Source organism: Grus americana, chromosome 1 (genome assembly GCF_028858705.1).
Source record: "Grus americana isolate bGruAme1 chromosome 1, bGruAme1.mat, whole genome shotgun sequence".
NCBI lineage: Eukaryota > Metazoa > Chordata > Aves > Gruiformes > Gruidae > Grus > Grus americana.
The window spans coordinates 101,545,321-101,564,331 of NC_072852.1; the positions used below are offsets into that span (position 1 = coordinate 101,545,321).

A 19,011-nucleotide genomic window follows, 5' to 3' on the forward strand; every position below is an offset into this window, starting at 1 on the left:
AGCACAAAAAAGGACTTCCTGCAGAAGTTGCACCCGCATATTATGCAAGCTGGCCATGTAAACACGACTGCAATGCGTCTGTGCCTTAAGGCGGGAGTTTAGCAAGCTTTGCCATAACTTAGCAAGGTGCATATACTTAATCTGCATGAAGCCTGAATGCTAAAAATTATTTAAATGGATGTCTCTCAATGAATTTGTGGTTTAAAAAAAATGTGTCGTTTGCCAATCTACCTCTGCTAAATTAACATTTCTAAATTAAAAAAAAAAACAAACCTCATTTTTCATTATTCTGAACTAGGTAGATTTTTCTTTTTAGTGAAATAAATACACTGGCTTTTTTTATCTGTAGAGACACTCTAAAAGGTCAAAACAAGTTTCAGCTACTTTGATGAAGCTTTTTGGTGAATTCATTAGGGTAATGCAAAAGTCACCACTGCTTAGAGGGTATATAGCAATTTATATAAATTACTATTCCAAGATAAACCACAGCTGGTCTAGCACCAGTGGCAAGTCTGATGTCAGAGAATAATCACATGTCTCATTATGCCATGTATCTTCTTACCTTTGTATTACGCTATTCTGTTAAACAAAGTACCCCTGAGGGCTGTTTATCCCTAGATAATAGTGTCTACTGTTAAGTACTACTTCATCAAAATGTTCCTTTCTGATGATGTCTTACTGTAATATATCATGGAAGTGACAACTGATATATGATAAAGTAAAATATCCCCTGAGCAAGGTACAGGGATGATAAATTATGTTAATATGTTATTGCCATTATATTATCATCAGTCAGATGATGATTTAGTATGATGCATCATCAGAAAAAGATAATCTAATCGTGTATTACTCAAAACTTTATGCCATCTGGGGAATACAAAGAGTAAATTCAACCGACTTATGGGACAAAAGGTATCCCAGTGTCACAATTCATGAACAGCCAAAATTAAAATATATCAAGATACAGAAAAGAAGTAGAAAAGTCTAGGAAGTGCAATACTAAGAAATGTCGCTATTATAAAGGTCAGAAGCAGATTCTCAGTGTCTGTAAATGAACATTACACTAGCATAGGCACTATATATTAAATTGGCATTGCCGTTGGTATGATTGGAGCTACCATCATAAGCATCAGTCAGTGCTTTGTCCTGGTAAGCTAGTGATGATATTTCAGTAGAAACTAACTTGATGTTCAGTGCCCTTTATTCAGACAGTTGACAGAGATTTAGTTGAACATGGATATCTGCAGGAAGGCTCAACCACATTTCTGTGCCAAACTATTCATCATCAAACAGATGGTTATCCTATTATTCAACAATTTGCATGCTGCCACGCTGCAGTGATCTATGGATGATACCAGTATGTCACTAAACCAAATAGAAATATCAGAGAAACTTTCTTGTGAAGCAGCCTCTAACTTGGACTGAAAACTATTCTCACGTGTTCATTTCTTTGTAATTTTTTGGTAATATGCTTCATCCATGTTTGTGCAGTTATAGTAAGATAACGCTGTGTTGTAACTTCTGCTGTAACAGGACATGTTCCTTAGTCAGAGGATAGGGAAAAATTTATTTCACAAAAAGCAAATTAATAAAGGCCTATTGTCGTGGTTTAGGCCCAGCCGGTAGCTGGGTGCCACGCGGCCGCTCACTCACCCCTCCCCCAGCGGGATGCGAGAGGAGAAGTCTAACAAAAGGCTTGGGTCGAGATAAGGACAGGGAGAGATCACTCACTAATTGTTGTCACGAACAAAACAGACTGAACTTAGAGAGGAGATTCATCTAATTTATTACTAGGCAAAACAGAGTAGAGCAATGAGAAAATACAATCAAGTCTTAAAACACCTACCCCCACCCCTCCCATCTTCCCGGGCTCAACTTCGCTCCCGGCTTCAACCTCCTCCCCCCTCAGCGGCACAAGGGGGCAGGGAATGGGGGTTGCGGTCAGTTCAGCACACATTGTCTCTGCCGCTTCTTTGTCCTCAGGGGGAGGACTCCTCTCAACATTCCCCTGCTCCAACATGGAGTCTCTCCCACGGGCTACAGTCCTTCACGAACTGCTCCAGCGTAGTCTCTCCCACAGGGTGCAGACCTTCAGGAGCAAACTGCTCCAGCGTGGGGTCCCCCACGGGGCCACAAGTCCTGCCAGCAAACCTGCCCTGGCGTGGGCTCCCCTCTTCACGGGTCTACCGGTCCGGCCCGGACTTGCTCCAGCGTGGGCTTCCCACGGGCCACAACCTCCTTCAGGTGCCTCCACCTGCTCCAGCGTGGGGTCCTCCACGGGCTGCAGGTGGAATCTCTACACCCCCTCATCCTTCCTCCATGGGCTGCAGGGGGACAGCCTGCTTCACCATGGTTTTCACCACGGGCTGCAGGGGGATCTTTGCTCTAGTGTCTGGAGCGCCTCCTCCCCCTCCTTCCTCACTGACCTTGGTGTCTGCAGAGTTTCTCACATCTTCTAGCTCCTCTCTCCGGTTGCAAAAGCTTTTTTTAACTCTCTTGTTTTCCTTCTTAAATATGTTATCACAGAGGCGCTGATTGGCTTGGCCCTGGCCAGGGGCCGGATCCATCTTGGAGCCGGCTGGCATTGGCTCTGTCAGACACAGGGGAAGCTTCTAGCAACTTCTCACAGAAGCCACCCCTGTAGCCCCCCCACTACCAAAACCTTGCCACGCAAAACCCAACACACCTATGTCCTAGGGCTCTATTACATACATCAACTGCATTTTCATACTACGGTTATCCTAGTTCTCAGGCTATCTTCTGCAGCCTCAGTAGCATAACTTCTGATCTTCTCAGAGTCTCCCCGTGGCACCTTCACCGTACCTCCAGCTCCTTGCTGTGCTCTACCAGTTTCACTTCCCTGGTAAAGCTTAGATCCCTCCCATGTTCCTGTGGCCTCATACAATATCAAATGACTCACAGGCCCCTTCCACATCTCTATACCTATCTCCCCAGTAGCCAAAATGTTTGCGTAGTTTGCCATCTGGGCAAGTGGCAGCATGTTGTGCCCAACATTGTGCAGCCTAATCAGCCACAGAGCCACTGCCTTCTAGCTCCTGGCTGGTCCAGAAGAACAGCTGCGTGCTGAGCTCTTCTGCCTTTCTGTCAGGAGAAATACTGTGACCTCTCTCCTTTGCTCAGATACTGTTTTTCATTAAATATGTGGGAAATCAGGAAGGGATCAGCTGCCTAAATGCAGAGGTCCAGTGCCCTCTGAGATATCATGGGGAACCTGAGATCTCTGCAGAGGACTGGCAGATACAAGACAGTGGGAGCACTGCATTTTCCTAAAATGACAGCTAGTGAGCAGTGACAGTGCCTGAAGGGACAGGAGACGCCATGTTTAGGCGATCTGATCTAGCCTTTGATGTCTTTCTTGTCTCTACCTTTCTGTCATACAGGCTTCTTGAAAGTGCCAGTGGTTCAGAGCTCCTAGCCTGGGGGTTGGCTGACAGACAGACAGACATCCCGGCAGCACAGCTGCGGCTCGTACAGTTTGTTTTCCGGAAAACCAGCAGGGCGGCACTGGGAACATTTTGGCCTAGTGCAGGAGAAACGGCTGTTATCCTCTTCTCTGCTGAACCTCACTGCCCACCCTGGTCATGGCAAGTCGCTCCTCCTCGCCTTTGTCCCTCCCCGTCCCCAGATGGGAAGGCAGGAGGTGGTGCCCAGTATTTGACAGACACCTGGCCCCATCATGCTTCTTGACCTATGGCCCTGGACTCAGCTGCTTTGCCTGCATCATCTGTCCTCCCATCTCCCCTACAATACATAAGCAATATTCTTATGCAATACGTGGGCACACTTAGAGACATGAAACTCGCATGCTTCCCAGCAGTCTGGGAATACTGTTATTCCCTTTTTTTTTCCCCTAAGTGAAATTATTTATTGCTGATGAAAGATATAAGACAAAAATCTTTGCAAGATAGTGTCATCCCTCCGTGGAGCAAACATAAGACCTCCATGCACTTGCCCAGTAGCCAGCCCCCACTATCTCAGGGCAGTACTTTTACAGATAACAATCTGCCAGTTTATCTGCTCATACCTGGTCCTTTTTCTGTTGCTAAAACTTACTAACAGTAGAACTATTTAGTTCCTTTTGTCAAAGGGTTTAGTCATAAAGGTTATCTGTAAGCGTTGGGGTCCTCTACAAAGGCATAGAAATGTAGTTGTAGAATCAACAACAAAAAATAAAACACCTTGTGATCTTTCAGATAGCCATCTACAATTATACTGTCTCACATCAAAGAACACCTCACTTCAGGTGCCTTTCTTTAAATTTAAACTTTTTAATTTTCTTTAACTTTCTTTCCCCCAAAATGTTGATAACATGTTAATCATCCACATTTTTCCAGTTACACTGGTATACCCCGTGTTTCTATTTTACCTGCAAGTGAACTGAGATCTTAGAGAATAATGATCAAACTCAGCCGCAATGCTTGTGAGCTCAGTAGCACGTCTCCAAAATGCAAGCAGGTAGCGAATTCCAAGAGAGTGCACATGCAATGATGCATTCTCAGTTTTGGTTATTGAGCTTTTAGCAGTCTGTGGCTCAAAGACTTCTTTAAATCAGAGGTAGGTCTTTATATATGATATCTTTCACAAATATTCCTTCTACAAATTTATCTAGTTACTTTTTGGAGGTGTTTGTATTTTTAGAGTCCATGACATCCCATAGCAATGTTTCCTTGGAAAAAACAAACAAACAAACAAAAACCACACAAACACACAAAACCCCAAAACAAAATGAAACAAAAAACCCCACCAAAAAAGCCAAATGTTTTTTGTTGATATTTTTAATCTGCTACTTGCCACTTACGTTTCATGCACCCTGGTTCTATACTCTCCACCTATTATCCGCTCCATTATATTCAGGGTTCTACAGACCTGGTTTAGTTTCTTTTATTCCATACCTTTGAAAGCTCATCCTGTCTTTTTCTACAGATCTTAGTTTCAATGTATCCTTTTGGGATGGGGGATCAAGACTGCAATCAGTAAGCAATATGCAGGAATATCCTAGGTTTCAACAGTGCCAAGCTTTTTTCTTTTCCCTATCATTTCTATAATGTAACTTCATTTTTTTTTCCCTTTAGTCTGCTTTTGAGCATGGAGTCGTTAATGTTATAGAGCCATCTATCTGTTATAACCACAAGATCTGTCTTGAGCAGTGATAGCTTAGTACAGAATCCTGTTATATTTTATGTAAAGTTAGGAGCATTTTATTCCACGTGCATCACTGACACTGAACATTGTGCTGTCTTATCACTTGGCAACTCAGTATCATAAGACCCTTTGGCAAATTTTCGTGGTCAGTCATCATCTTTACTACCATGAATACCTGTGGACTGCTAGCACAATTGTACCTGTTCACTGTCCAGCCTGTATTGTAGATTCTTTCTACATACGCTGCCAGCAGGACATGAGCATTGGTCCCTGGGGGACGCCACTCTAAAAACTGACCTTTTCTTTCTGACTGTTTGTTTCCTGTCTTTTGACCAGCTACTTACCCATGAATTGACTGAAATTTAAAGAACCGGCAAACTCCTTCAGGATAAAATGAGTCTTGACCTCACAAAAATGTGAGTGGCACATTTAATTCATCAGTTACTAAGATATTAATTCTTCTCTGCACTTCCTGATGCAGCTGGGATGAAAACTAAAGCAATGATACTTGCAGAGTCGCTCAGCCTCGTAATAATTCTGATCATCATCATCTGTGTGTGGCACTGTAGCTCTCCAAAGAAAAGCCTAATTTTTGTGATGTTTCCAACTCGTTTTTAGAATAAAATTTTGAAGAAGCCTTAGATAAATAAAATCTAGTGTACCCCAGAGCAAGCAGTATGTGAATTCAGTACCTACTAGTACAGCATACCAAAGAATGGAATATGAAAATGTATACAGCAGACAGTACCGTAGCCTATATGGTGTTAATTTTGCATTTAAATCCATTTCACTTTGTCCTCAATTTTCAAGTTTCCATACGTTTCTGAGTTTTTATTGGCCGCTTCACATTGCATGGTGTGGAAGGAATTAGGGTAGAGGTTTCGGGGCAAGGCAGTAGAGTATGAATGATCTGGGTAATATGGCAGCACAGAGAGAGGCCACTTGACTACTGAAACATGGGAACTGTTTGTTGTGCATGTCAACTAGCTGTGTGTGTGGAAGTCACTAGCTGTGAAATCGTTAATGATAGTTAATGACATGAAGTGTTCAAGCAGTGCATGGTAGCAGTTTACTTTTGATCCAATAATAAACACTTCGTGGAGCCCTGGGCAAATCAGGGGCATCATTTCAGAGACAAGTCTCGGTTGATGCTTTTAAGAAAGCATAGTGCCTAGTAACGTCTTTTTTCTTTTTCTTTTTTTTTTTTAATTTGAATTACTTGCTTTTAGAGAAATATTTGTATTCAGCAATTCAGTTCTGCTGTAAGAATGGACCTTGCAGCAAACTCCTTTGTTATGGAGTTGTGCAACGTCAGGCATCCTTCAAATAAGCATCTCGGAACAAATCCCTTTCACCTTTTCATTGACTTCAGTAGGACTACTTGTGTAAGCAAAGTGGATGGGCTCTGGATGTGCAGATTGAAGGACTCTGTACGAGTAACTTTCAAGAAATCGGTTATGGCTGTAATGTGAGCTGTGCTGACACAGCTGGTAGATAGCTTGAAATTGGTGCTCTTGAAATGAGATAGATCTATGCCAGAAATATTAGTTTCAAGAAAAATGACATTTTTGCTATCATTACTGTCAAGTAGTGCTATAGTTTCTAAACTGGATTTGGTAGAGATGCATGGTTCTGATATTTAATTTCAGAAAAGGAAAGGGTTTCTCTGTTATTGAGGGCCAAGCACCCAATGCTGTAAAATTCACTGGTACATTCTTAATCCTAGGGAAATGCAAAGTCCCACTCTAAAACATTATGAGACTCCTCGGCCCCACCAGTCTCTCTGTGACCTTTCAAAAGACCAGACTCAAAGAGGTTTTGAAAAATACTTGTGTTTATCTGTCTTTGTACAATTGTCCAGTTCTTACCGGGGCTCTGAGGACACCACAAGGACACCTGTCCGGTCTCCCCTGGGACTTCTCCTCACCCCTGCCCATGGGCCCAGGACCCTGTTTCAGCTCAGCCTGGGGCCATCAGTCCCTGCTCCAGCGACACTGCAGCCAGCCGGCCCCAGCCCTCTTGGACTGGAGTCGTTCGGACTCGCTGGGTTCATCTCGGCCTTGGCTTGCGACCTTGCCTTCGCCCGATGCTCACGGGACTGTCGATAGCGCCTGTTGCCATCACCACCCTGCCCTGCTCGTCCCCCCGGGGGGCCCTGGGGTGCAGCCTGGCCACGAGGGCATCGCCCAGCCTGCGTGGTGGCTGCTCCCGGCCCCCCTACCCTCAGGGAGCAGCCCTGCGCTTGCCGCTCTTTGACAGCTCTCGCTGTCTGTGCTGATGTGTAAAGCAGTTAACTTCTGAAAGCTGAATCTCTTTTTTCTCTTTCCTGTCTTTCCCTTCTTCTTCTTCACTTTCTCCCCCCCGCCCCTTCCTCTTCCAAAAAAAAAGCACACTGAGCTTTTAGCTCTGGAAGAGTGGGACCTCTGCCCATTTTCAACCACAGACCCCTTTTGCTCGGTCTCGGGAATGAGCTACTTTGTTCATTTAAAATCTAAGCAAATACATGTTCTTAAAATAAACAGGTAAAAGCCTTGGGTCTTTCGATGTAGATGAAGGCATCGTGGCTAGCAAGAAAAGATGTCTGTAGCTGACTTGTTACACAAACAAGAGACAGTGGTATCAAGCACTTGTATTTGGTAGTTTGCTGTATCTTTGTCATTGTATAAAGTTCTTTAAATTGCACTGCCAAGAAAACATGAATGCAGGACAGACGTAGGTGGTCAGAAATACTCACTACCATTTCACTTATGTGGATTTTGAGGGTCAAAGCTATGCATTTTTATCAGACTTTTTATTATCTTTCAACCCAAGTGAAGATCAATGCCTCAGAACAGCAAGGGACTGCATGTTGAAGTGTTTTGTTTCGAAGGAAATGCTGCTACTACTACTACTACTACTGAGAATCCCAGCTGTTACAGAGAGCATTCCTGATTTCATAGTTCTTCAGTTTCTAGCAAAGTAGTATTTTAATTCTTTATTTTTTGAACTAAAAGATGGTAGGGTAGGATATATCTGTTTTTCTGGAGTTTTTGTATGCATGTATGCCACTAATCGATTCATCTTACTGATGACCTTTAGGAAGACAAAATGACAGGTTGGGTTGGAGTATTTTGGAGAAGCATCCCACTAATGTTAATGCCAGTTAACATGAAGTGGGCTTCATCTTGGCTGGTTTAGTTCTGCCAATATCTTAAGCGCTGATTCTTTCCATCCATCAACAGCTTTCCCCCTTTTTGAAGACACAAATATTTGTGTACTGTAGGGGTTAATATTCACTAAAATGACATATTGTCAAAATCATAAATAACTTGTTCTGAAAAATTGGATAGCTGACTGGGGGTAGGGGGGGCAGGGATCAAGTTCCAGATATTTAACTTTAGCATTGTTAATGAGAATATTTGAAAGAAAATTAACATTTTCCCAGTGATTAGAAGAAAATCCAGTCTTTTTGAAAATCAGGGGGATTTGTTCATTTCAGTTCTGAGAGAAACGAAAGACTGGTAGAACTGACTGAAATTGGGTGTAATGAGAGCAAATTCTGAAATGCCTTTTCAGAGCAGTTTTGTTATCTTGCCATGTAGTTTCTCTGATACTCCAACAGACACTAGAGAAGACTGTTGATAATACTGAATAGTTCTAAATTATGATTTGAGGATGCTAAATTCTGACTATCTGTAACTTTGCACATGAAAAATTTGATTCATATGCTCAAATAAAAGCATCGCTCCAGTAAAGTGGCATAAGGCTTTTGTACAGAATGATGAATTATGTCCAATATTTAAAACTAATCTCTCTCGTTACTTTTGTCTCTCTTCACTCTGAAGTTCTTTTTTTTTTTTCCCCTATTTCTGTCATTTGGGGTGGAGAAAAAGACAGATACTACACTTGTATAATGGAAAATTATTGCACGATTCAGTAACATCGTACATAAAGGAATAGTAACTGACAGATGCATAGGAATTACTGTGCCAGATTAGACTAATGGTGCACATAGTTCAGTACCTTTTGTCCTAGAAATAGACAATTCTGGATGTCTGTGCATCTGGAACTGATGGGTGAGCACCTCAGCGTTTAGTGTAACTGCAGCCAGCTCTGTGACAGTCCCTCTGCAGTGTCTGTCATTCAAGGAAAATACAGAACAGGTTTTTCAGCGAAAACAGGCGTTGTTTCACATCACTCTGAGTTCCGAGACGTCGTCAGTCTGGTGCAATGTGTTTGCGTCTGGCTGCTTATGTGCATCACACTGTCTTTGTGCATCCAGTAGGAGCTCTAACATCTTACCTTCAGTCTTATATCTAAGGTTCGCAGTGGTATCACTCCTCACTGTAATTAGCTAGCTGGGCATGCCAAAAGTTCTGGGCATCTAACAGGCTTCCTTCTTTGCTTCTGTGCCCTCGCCGTCATTCTTCACATCAAGCGTTTTGAGCTGGCTGATACATCCCCACCTTCATCTTGGTAGAGTAATGGGACGTAGCTGCCGGTTACATTGTTCAGCTGGAGTTTTAAAATACATTTAAATATTTAATTGAAGAAACTGTTAATGTTTCTTGTTTTCTAAAAAGATGCCTAACATGTATAATAAAATTTTAAAAAAAATCAAATGGGAGATGGCAAAAACGCAGAGTAAGGGATAGACTTCGTGGCCCGTTGGACAATATATAATGTCAGCGTTAGTTGCCTCGCCAAGGTCTTTTCAAATAACAGATCGTAAGCACTTTTTTTTTGTTAGGTTTTTTTTGTTTTGGTTTGGTTTTTTGTTGTCAGCTCAAAGCAGAGACGGCATTTTGGGAAAACTCTCTCATGCATAGCTTGAGGTAAAGAACGAGGCATTCTGCAATGTGTAGTTCCAATTCTGTCTTTAAATGTGTGGTGAACTGTGCTGTTGCCAACACCGTGGGGAAAGCCAGCGTGTGTGTAGGTGTCTGTGGGCGAGGGGGTGAATTTCATTTCAAGGGCTGATCTCTAAACAGTTCTACAAGCTAAGCAATGTAAGCCTAATATTCTAATTCCAAGGGGACTCTTGACACTGCATAGTAAAATTGCTTATAAAATTACAATGAAGAAAAAAAATCAGGAGACAGACAGTATTCAGCTGGCAGCATACAGAAAAAAAGGCTGAATTCTAATTACTTGAATAGTAGTGTTAGTGTTCTATGTGTTATGTTCATACAATTACTATGTGAAAATAAATTTAGCTTATCACTGCTGTCATTGCTAATGTATGAGATGAGGCAGAAAGACAATTCGGTTCCTATCACCCCTTCCGCCCCTTCCCCCTGCCCCCCAAAAGAGAGCGAATAATCTAAAAGCAAAGCAGGCTTGCATAAGGGCTTTCTGATCCAGGGACCTGTGACAGATTTCATTGCTACAATAGTAAGATGTAGATAATTTATAAATTATCTTAATTTGAAGGTGAGGCATTGTGTAAACAGTAAGTATTGCATTTGTTATTTTTTCCCAGTTAGATCAAAATGTAAAAAGGCATGCCCAATATCAGTAGCACTGTTTATTACTCTAATCAGAAACAGGAAATATATTTTCAGCTACTCTAAACCTTACGTGTTCCTTTATTATGCATGAGCAGCTATTACTACTGTTCAGCCGTATACATCTCTTAAGGTGGTCATATTGCAATCTGCCTTTTGAATGGCTTTCCAAAAAATAAAACAACTTTTTTGCATAAAAAGATATTCTGCAAACATAATTAAGTATTGAAATTTACATTTTTATGAATATAACATCTTCACACATAAGATTGAATCCATTGTAAAAATTTTAGAGGCTTTGCTTCACTTTGTCATTGGAGCTAGAAGAAAATAATTTTATTTTACATTACAACACTGAACACATCTTATGCCCTTGAACATGAACTGCCTTGAATTTTGTTAAGACTCTGTTCACCATTCTCATTTTCACACTCAATGAGCCACTACTGTTTCAGTCCAAAAGGGATCAGTCAGTAAAACTGTTTCATGAAACTAGTTGTACAGTCTAATCAGATTCTTTAAAACTCATTTATATTTAGCCAATAGTCAGAAATCTAGCTTGAAATGCTGCTCAAGATGTGACCTCTTTTTTGAGTATAATTTGGGAATACATAATCAGATTTATGAAAAGAGCACACTTTAAAAACTAATTTTCATATTGTGTTATCCATATTATGTTCTAAACATTTTAAAAACCTATAAATATCCAAATGCCTTTTATTTGCATGTATAGATTTGTGGTTTCCCTAAAAGTGGATATTTAATTATTAACATAAGACTTTTCATTAAAATTAAAAAAATAATAAATTATTAATAAAACTTGCCAAATCAGAAATGTAGGCTCATAGTAAATTTGTTGATTCATCAGTTTGTATTGATAAACAAAGTGTTAAAGTAACGTAACCATCTAAACGCGTAGACTTTTTTTCCCTGTCATCTCCTGACATCTGTGATAAAGAAAGAAAACATAGAATTTTTCTTTTGCATCCTCCCTCGAATGCTGGTATGGCACTCCAGAAATTTTCTTGAGTGGACAGAAAGCAAAAGTCATCAAGGGGGATTGCTTGGTAAGACGACGTGTAGACAGTGAACTCTTGTGTTGGAACAAGCGTCTCATCTTCTGTATCCTTTGTCAGCCAGGACCGACAGGCTGCCGAGGAGGAGGGGTGCGTAGGGTTGCCAGGGCGGTGTCTCTCGTGATACGGATCACCAGGAATGTTGTTTAACTTTTTAAAAGTGCATGTGTCCGCCTCCAAAGGAGGAGCTAAATGCCCACCACGACCCTGTGACTCAGGCCAGGAAAATATTGGTTGTCCCCCAAAATCTGCAGAAGCTATGGATCTAAGGATGGAATTACATAAGTTTGGCAATAAAATGTTTAAAAATAAAGGACTAAACCTAATCCGGTAAAAAGGATAAGGCCCATAACTTTGTGGTGTGAGGAGATATTTTGAACTATACTCTGCAGTTAGGCCCTAAAACTGTCTGTTTCTCAGAGGACACGTCCTTTTGGTTGGACAGCCCAGTGTGTCGTGTACATTTGGGGCACTGAATATCTGAATCTTCCACAGCCTCGGGAAGCCTGTTCCCACATATCCCACCCCCACACCATTGCACCTAGACCGTGAGATCAAACACCAAATGTTCTTATCCAATTTGTTCAGAAAGTTTAAATATTCCCTGAGGAAGAGTCAAGAAATCAGGCTGGTCTTTCCTCGCAGAATGTCCTATCATAAATCTCTTTGTCATCCTACTTCTCCATTCTCATACCCAAAACCATTTGTGATTGCTTCCCACGTGGAAGAGCTGTACCAGGAAGGGACCAAGAGCGTCCCACCCTGCGGTGCTGGCGAGGGCAGACTCAGAGGCGGCAGCTCAGGTGGGGCGTAGAGTTCTTTGCGTCTCTGACACGCCAGGGGAGTCATCCGACCACCCGGTTACTGGATCAAGAAAAGGGGGGGTAGGGGAGTGCCTGGGCAAAAATACAAAATAAAGTACTACCTTTACCTTACTACTGCTAAAATCGGTAGGCGGTTCGCCACTGACTTCAACAACAACTGAGCAAGCAAAGGCTTTAAAAAAAGCAGCTGCAAAAAATGTAACATCATACAAAGGACATCTTAACCTTCATACAACATAAATGTTAACCATACATTTTTCATCAGCTGCTGATGCCCAGTGATGATAAGTTAGCTTACTGGCACATCACCAGAGACACAGAGCTTTGCCTTTGAACGCTTTTTGGTAGAACAAGCATCTTCCCAGTCAGTTGAAGTCAGGCCTTAACAACTCGCAGACAATTTTTTATATATTCAAAGCAAATTAGCTGAGATTTAAATACTTGTTTTTAACTGTGGCTTCTTTTCAATTGCCAAGCGGATGTTCTAGTTCATTTCTTCTTTTGTTTCTGTCAGAAACACAATTATAAGGCCGAGCGGAATCTGTTACTGCTTGCTGAAAGCAACTACTGCTAAGTGAGCTCAGCTCTACTGCCTGCTGCCTCCTACCATCTAGCGGCACCTTCAGCGTGCCGCTCGCTCGCTTGCTCTCTGCTTGTTCAGAGTTATATGGAGAATGACAACGAATGTATACTTTTTGAAAAGGGAAATGTATCTGGAGAAGAAATACTTTGTTGTGAAAAGGGAAAATAGTTTTTATACATAAAATATTCATGGGAAAATAGACTGGGTTCAATGGTATAAATTACTAATGTCAGAGAAAAAAAATCTGTATACAGTGGTCTTGTAAAGAGTAAGTCAGGTTTGTTGATTGTATTCTTACAGATTTTTTTTTTTTTTGTGGTAACACTTGGATTTTAAGTTGAAAGCTGCAGAATGAAACTATTCAATATCCTAAGGAAACACCTATTAGAAACACGCTTTGCTACTTACCTGGATATTTAAAGGGCGCAACAAAAATTTAAAGAGATTATCAAGAGTCAAGAATAATAGAAAGGCTATAGCTTCCTTTCTGCTTACATAATTTCATTAAGTGCTTTCGGTGCTCCATTTTGCAACAGATGTTTCTATTTCACTTAAGGAAAAAGAGATTAAATGTCAATGTACTAGGAATTTCAGGCTTGAGATGTTTTCAATCAAAAGGCATGTTCTGAGTAATTATGTGACTTTGAACAAACATGAATCATCTAAAATGCTTTCTGTTCTTTGAACTGAGATTTTTTTTTTTTTACAAAGTGCTGGTTTTGGTGAATTAGACTACAAATTAAACCAATTTTTTATCAAATTCTGAAAAAGGTATATTTCTTCCTTTCCACTTGCAGCAAATGGACAAGGCAATTTGACAGCAGGCAGAATGTAGAATCTCAACATCCAGGATATCTTCTGTTTTCTTTTCTTTAAATATTTGCTGGTTTACATTCCGGTCATATTGATAAGTTGTCAACATATTTTCCAGGGTGGAAAAATCCCCATAAGGTGGACTGCTCCTGAAGCGATAGCTTACCGGAAGTTCTCTTCGGCAAGCGATGCGTGGAGCTATGGGATTGTAATGTGGGAGGTGATGTCCTATGGTGAGAGACCATACTGGGAGATGTCCAACCAGGACGTAAGTACTGCCAAGGACTAATCTGCAAATTGTTTAAATGTTTCTTGAAAATGATTGTCACTCCCTGCCCTGTCTTGCTTTCTCATTCACTTTCTAGGCTGGAACCTCAACTTATTTAAATCAGCATAACTCTATCAAGTTCAATGGGATAGTTAATTTACGGAGACCTAGCCTTCTGTAACTACAACCTGGAGTAGCTTCCTCCTGTGGATTAAATACATATTACAAAGAGTCATAGACAGGTTCTGATGCTGACTATATGTGTGGCATTCACTCAAATCCCTGGGAATCTGCATCACATAGGCAAGTCGATGCAGTTCTCAGTCAAGCTATAACTCAAAACTTGAGGGAATACTGGAACTATTCTGATGGTAAAGTTGGCCCATTATCTCCAGCACAGTCTGACAGCACCCTTCAATGGGTATACATGGTTAAATTCTAAAAGACTTAAGCTGCCATAAGAAATGTATTTAGCAATTCTCCTTTCTAAGAATTAACTGCATTCTATTTTTCCTAAAAACTACATATAGGTGGACAATAGTCCTCCCTCATAACAGTTATGTTTTCTTCTGACTTTTTTTTTTTTTTTTTTTTTGGCAAAAGTTGTGGCCAAATAAGCCTTCCCAATTAAAAAAAAACACATTTGCTTCTAGTACAATTGAAGGCTTCCTAGAAACTGAAGCATGGGAAAGGAAGAATACTTTTTTCTCCACCACAGTTTAAATTTTCACTAATATTCTTGTTTGATGGATCCACATGACAGCTTAAACTGGTATACTCAGTCTTCCCACCAGCCATCAATCTCTATGTCAAAATGCAGAATATCGGTCAACCCATCTTAACCTCTCTCATATATGTGCCTAGAATACCTCTGCATTGGTTCTGAGGAGTTGACAAGACTTTTCCCAGATGGCCATTTTTATATTGTTGCTAATTATTCAGCTGTTCAAGTCTGGTTGCTTCTTAAGGCTGATCAGTCATGTGGGGATAAGGATCTGAGAGAGATTTTCATTAAAAAAAAAAAAAAATCATTTCAGAGTGTTTCAGGAAGGAAAAAAACCCCCAAACCCCCACCCAAAACAGAAAAGACTAGCAGAACTAATAAAGCCTTATTTCCTTTAGGTTCGTACCCTACAGCTTCACCAGTACCATAATCCTACTTCTCTCCAGAATTTCTCTTGTGAGTTTACCCTTTCGAATTAGACTGCTTCTCCTATACATAATTCTCCTCGGACAATGCCTACCGCCTCCATCCCCCCTCCATGCAACTACCTGCCAGCAGCCCAGCTCCCTGCTGTGCTCCTTAATTAACACCAGGTATGGGACGATACATGCTGTGCCTGGTTTTGAGCTACGCCTCTGTTGATTGATCAGGCAGGGGTGGCTGGTTGCTCATCTGAAGAGAACAAGCAACCACTGAGCTGAGGTTTACCTTTTTCTTCAGTGGAGACGTTAGTTTGGTACTATCTGAACTATAAACACATCATGGGCCTACTGTGAAATAAGCGGGTAAGCCCAGTAGGCTCAGTTCTGTTTCCCACAGCTAGCAATCTGTTGGCATTTGAGATGCCTTAGAGTAACTCAGATTTCCACATGTGGCTGACGCAGGACATGCAGGGGGCCTGAGTACTTCTGGAGCAACAGCTGAAGGCTGGGCAGGATACCTTAGGGAATCTAAAAGTAGATACCTATGCTTAGACAACTGAATTAAGGCTACTTTTTCCCTGGGGCACAGCATGAAATCATCTGTGTACAGATTTCTCATATATTTAAGCCTCTATGTCCTACAACCAACTTTATACCTCTGCCAGCTGCTGATTCTTACACAGCTTATTTAATTTGATTCAGGTGGGCCAATGGGTTCAAAATTAATAAAAGATGAACAGGCAGACTCCTACTAACAATATCAGTAGCCCAGCTATTTCCTTCCCTGAACCAAGAGCCACTTATCAGCCCTCGAACTACCATAGCTTGCAAACACCAGTTTAAGGCAAACTGCCACTGTTTTCCTTAAAAAGCCCCATTGTAAGATGTGGTGGTTTAGGAGCTGATAGCTAAGGAGTTGAGACATCACTTTGGCCTTGCCGTAACAGAGGGTGCTGTTCTTGAGCTAATCTGTTCAGAAGCAAAGCCGAACACAGCCATGGCAGTATCAGCCTGTTCATTACTAGTATGCTGTTGCAAAACCCGATTACTCTGTATTGCGTGGAGTGCACTTTGTATCAAAATGCACATACAGCCTCAAATTTTCTGCCTTCCCAAACTAACAGATGCAATGGTTAGTTTCACTGTGAGCCTTCTTTTAAGGGGAGGTCGAACAGAACAGGAAGCTGGGAAGAAGGTACTAGTAAATCACAGAATCACACAAGAGCTGAGGCTGAGGGACCTTTCAAGACTGTCTACTCCAGCCCCCCTGCTCAGGCAGAGTCCGCTAAAGCAGTTTGCTCAGGGCTGTCTCAGATTGGGTTTTGACTGTCTCCAGAGATGGAGACTTTACAGCCTCTCTGGGCAACCTGTGCCAGTCACCCCCACAACAGAAAAGTGTTTTCTTATGTTTTGATGGAATTTCATGGGTTTCAGTTTGTGCCCATTGCCTCTTGTCCACTCAACTCTCTCTGAGTAGTCAGTCCAATGTCCACGTGTGCCTTTACAAGCAAGGCTCACTGGGCAGTTACTTTTTCCCTTCCACCCCCGTTAGCACTGCCCAGTTGAGGGACTGTGCTCATCTGTTCTGGTTTAACCCAAGCCAGCAGCTCAGCACCACGCAGCCGCTCGCTCACTCTCTGCCCCATGGGATGGGGGAGAGAATCAGAAGTGTAAACATGAGAAAACTCATGGGTTGAGATAAAGTCAGTTTAACAGGTGAAGCAAAAGCCGCGCCCACAAGCAGAGCAAGACAAGGAATTCATTCCCCACTTCCCATGGGCAGGCAGGTGCTCAGCCATCTCCAGGAAAGCAGGGCTCCATCATAGGTGTAACGGTTACTGGGGAAGACAAACGCCATCACTCCAAACATGTGTACCCCCCCTTCCTTCTTCTTTATATATTGAGCATGACGTCACATGGTATGGGATATCCCTTTGGTCAGTTGGGGTCAGCTGTCCCAGCTGTGTCCCCTCCCAACCCCTCGTGCACCCCCAGCCCACTGGCTGGTGGGGTGGTGTGAGGAGCAGCAAAGGCCTTGGCTCTGTGTGAGCGCTGCTCAGCAGGAACCAAACCATCCCTGTGTTAGCAGCACTGGTGCCAGCACAAATCCAAACCGTAGCCCCATGCTGGCTACTGTGAAGAAAATTAACTCCATCCCAGCCAAAACCAGCACATAATCGTAAAAGCAGCAACATCTCACAATCCTTTCTGCTATTGCCCATCCGTTGCCGCTGGCACATCCTCTGAGCATATCGTGGGCAATAGTCTTTTGCCTGGCTTTCTTCACCGTATAATCAGTATTTCATTTCTCCCTTCCCTCTGCAGCACCTCACTCATGGCTGGTTGGTTGGGGTTTTTTTGACTCTCCCACCGTTGCTACCACTAACTGTGAATGCGGGGGAGAGAAAGACTTTCTGTCAGATCCGCTTGGCCCCACTATTGACCTCCTGGGAAGAGGGTTCGAATGACCTGTAGGGCCCTCACATAGAGCCCAAGTCGCCAGGTGAGAGCAGTGCACAACACAGCCCTTCATTCCAGCTGCCTCTCCCTGTCTTTGAGGCTGGCTTCAGCCTGTCCTCTTCCCCTCTGTCACCATCTATGACGTATCTATTCAAGGCTATGCCAGCAGTGAGAATTCATAAAGCGACCCTGCCATTTAGAGTATATTAAATATTCTGCTACAGCATGAAGATAGCAACATTTAATTACTCCTACATCCAAAACCGAAGTATCTGTTAATTCAGAATAATGACGCGGGCCCTGCGGATGCTGCTTATGCGAATGACGCTGACTCCTGGGGCTTTCCCTGCGGCTCAGCAACGCACAGCACAAAGGACTCCGTTTCTCCAGAGCCCTGCCCACAGGCTTCCAGTGCCAAAATGTTAATAGTGAGTACCTGTGACCTTCTAAATACATTTAGTGACTCTAAATGTCATTAGGAAATTTCAAGTTATTAGACATATTGTAAAGCTTACTTTGCTGGATATTGGGACATATGTTTTAGTACAATAAATTACCCTGAATTCAATGAGCTTATTTTGCAGAAATAATAGGACTTTCCCAAAGGTCAGTGATACTGTACATATGGCAGAGAAAGTAACAGAGAGGAGCAGGCACTAAACAGATTCATAAAAGACACATTATGCAAACAACTGTTGATAAGGTCTTGCATAAGTATAGTCAGAGGTTCTGCTACAGGAAAATATCTGGCAACATTAACATTACAACACTTTACTGTGTTTCGATCATAATAAAAGTCTTCTCTAGTTAGCAATAAAATATTTATTGAGTTGGATGGGTTTTTGTAAAGTACCAAAAGTTTTCCAAGTATAAACTCTACAGAGCCGGGTCTGTTTTTTCACATTCCATCTTACAAATTGCTTTTCTAATTAAACAACTTTGAGAAATTAATTCATGTTTTTAGACAATGGCTAAGTGAGTGATGTTTTGAGCGACTGCCAGTTAAATGTTTGTTTCTTACGTGCATAACGTAGAAGCCAATGCTATGCCCACCACTACACAAAGAGAGGCGATGCTAGGAGAAGTGAGTTCAGCGGTGACTGACACGGTGCCTATTTGCCATGTGAACACATCTTCAGTCAGATGAACGGTGAGGCTGAACTAACTCTACCAAGGGTCTCTTGTCCGACCC

At 42.0% G+C, this 19,011-nt stretch overlaps 1 protein-coding gene across 10 annotated transcripts in view; it reads left to right on the forward strand.

Moving 5' to 3' along the window:
* The window catches only part of EPHA6 (EPH receptor A6), a 521,269-nt gene that overhangs the window by 489,162 nt on the left and 13,096 nt on the right, over positions 1-19,011 (forward strand). For all 10 annotated transcript variants that reach the window (XM_054813848.1, XM_054813914.1, XM_054813840.1 and 7 more), the window contains one exon: positions 14,064-14,213. In XM_054813848.1, the coding sequence (XP_054669823.1) occupies positions 14,064-14,213 (150 nt within the window). The remainder of the gene's footprint in view (positions 1-14,063; positions 14,214-19,011) is intronic.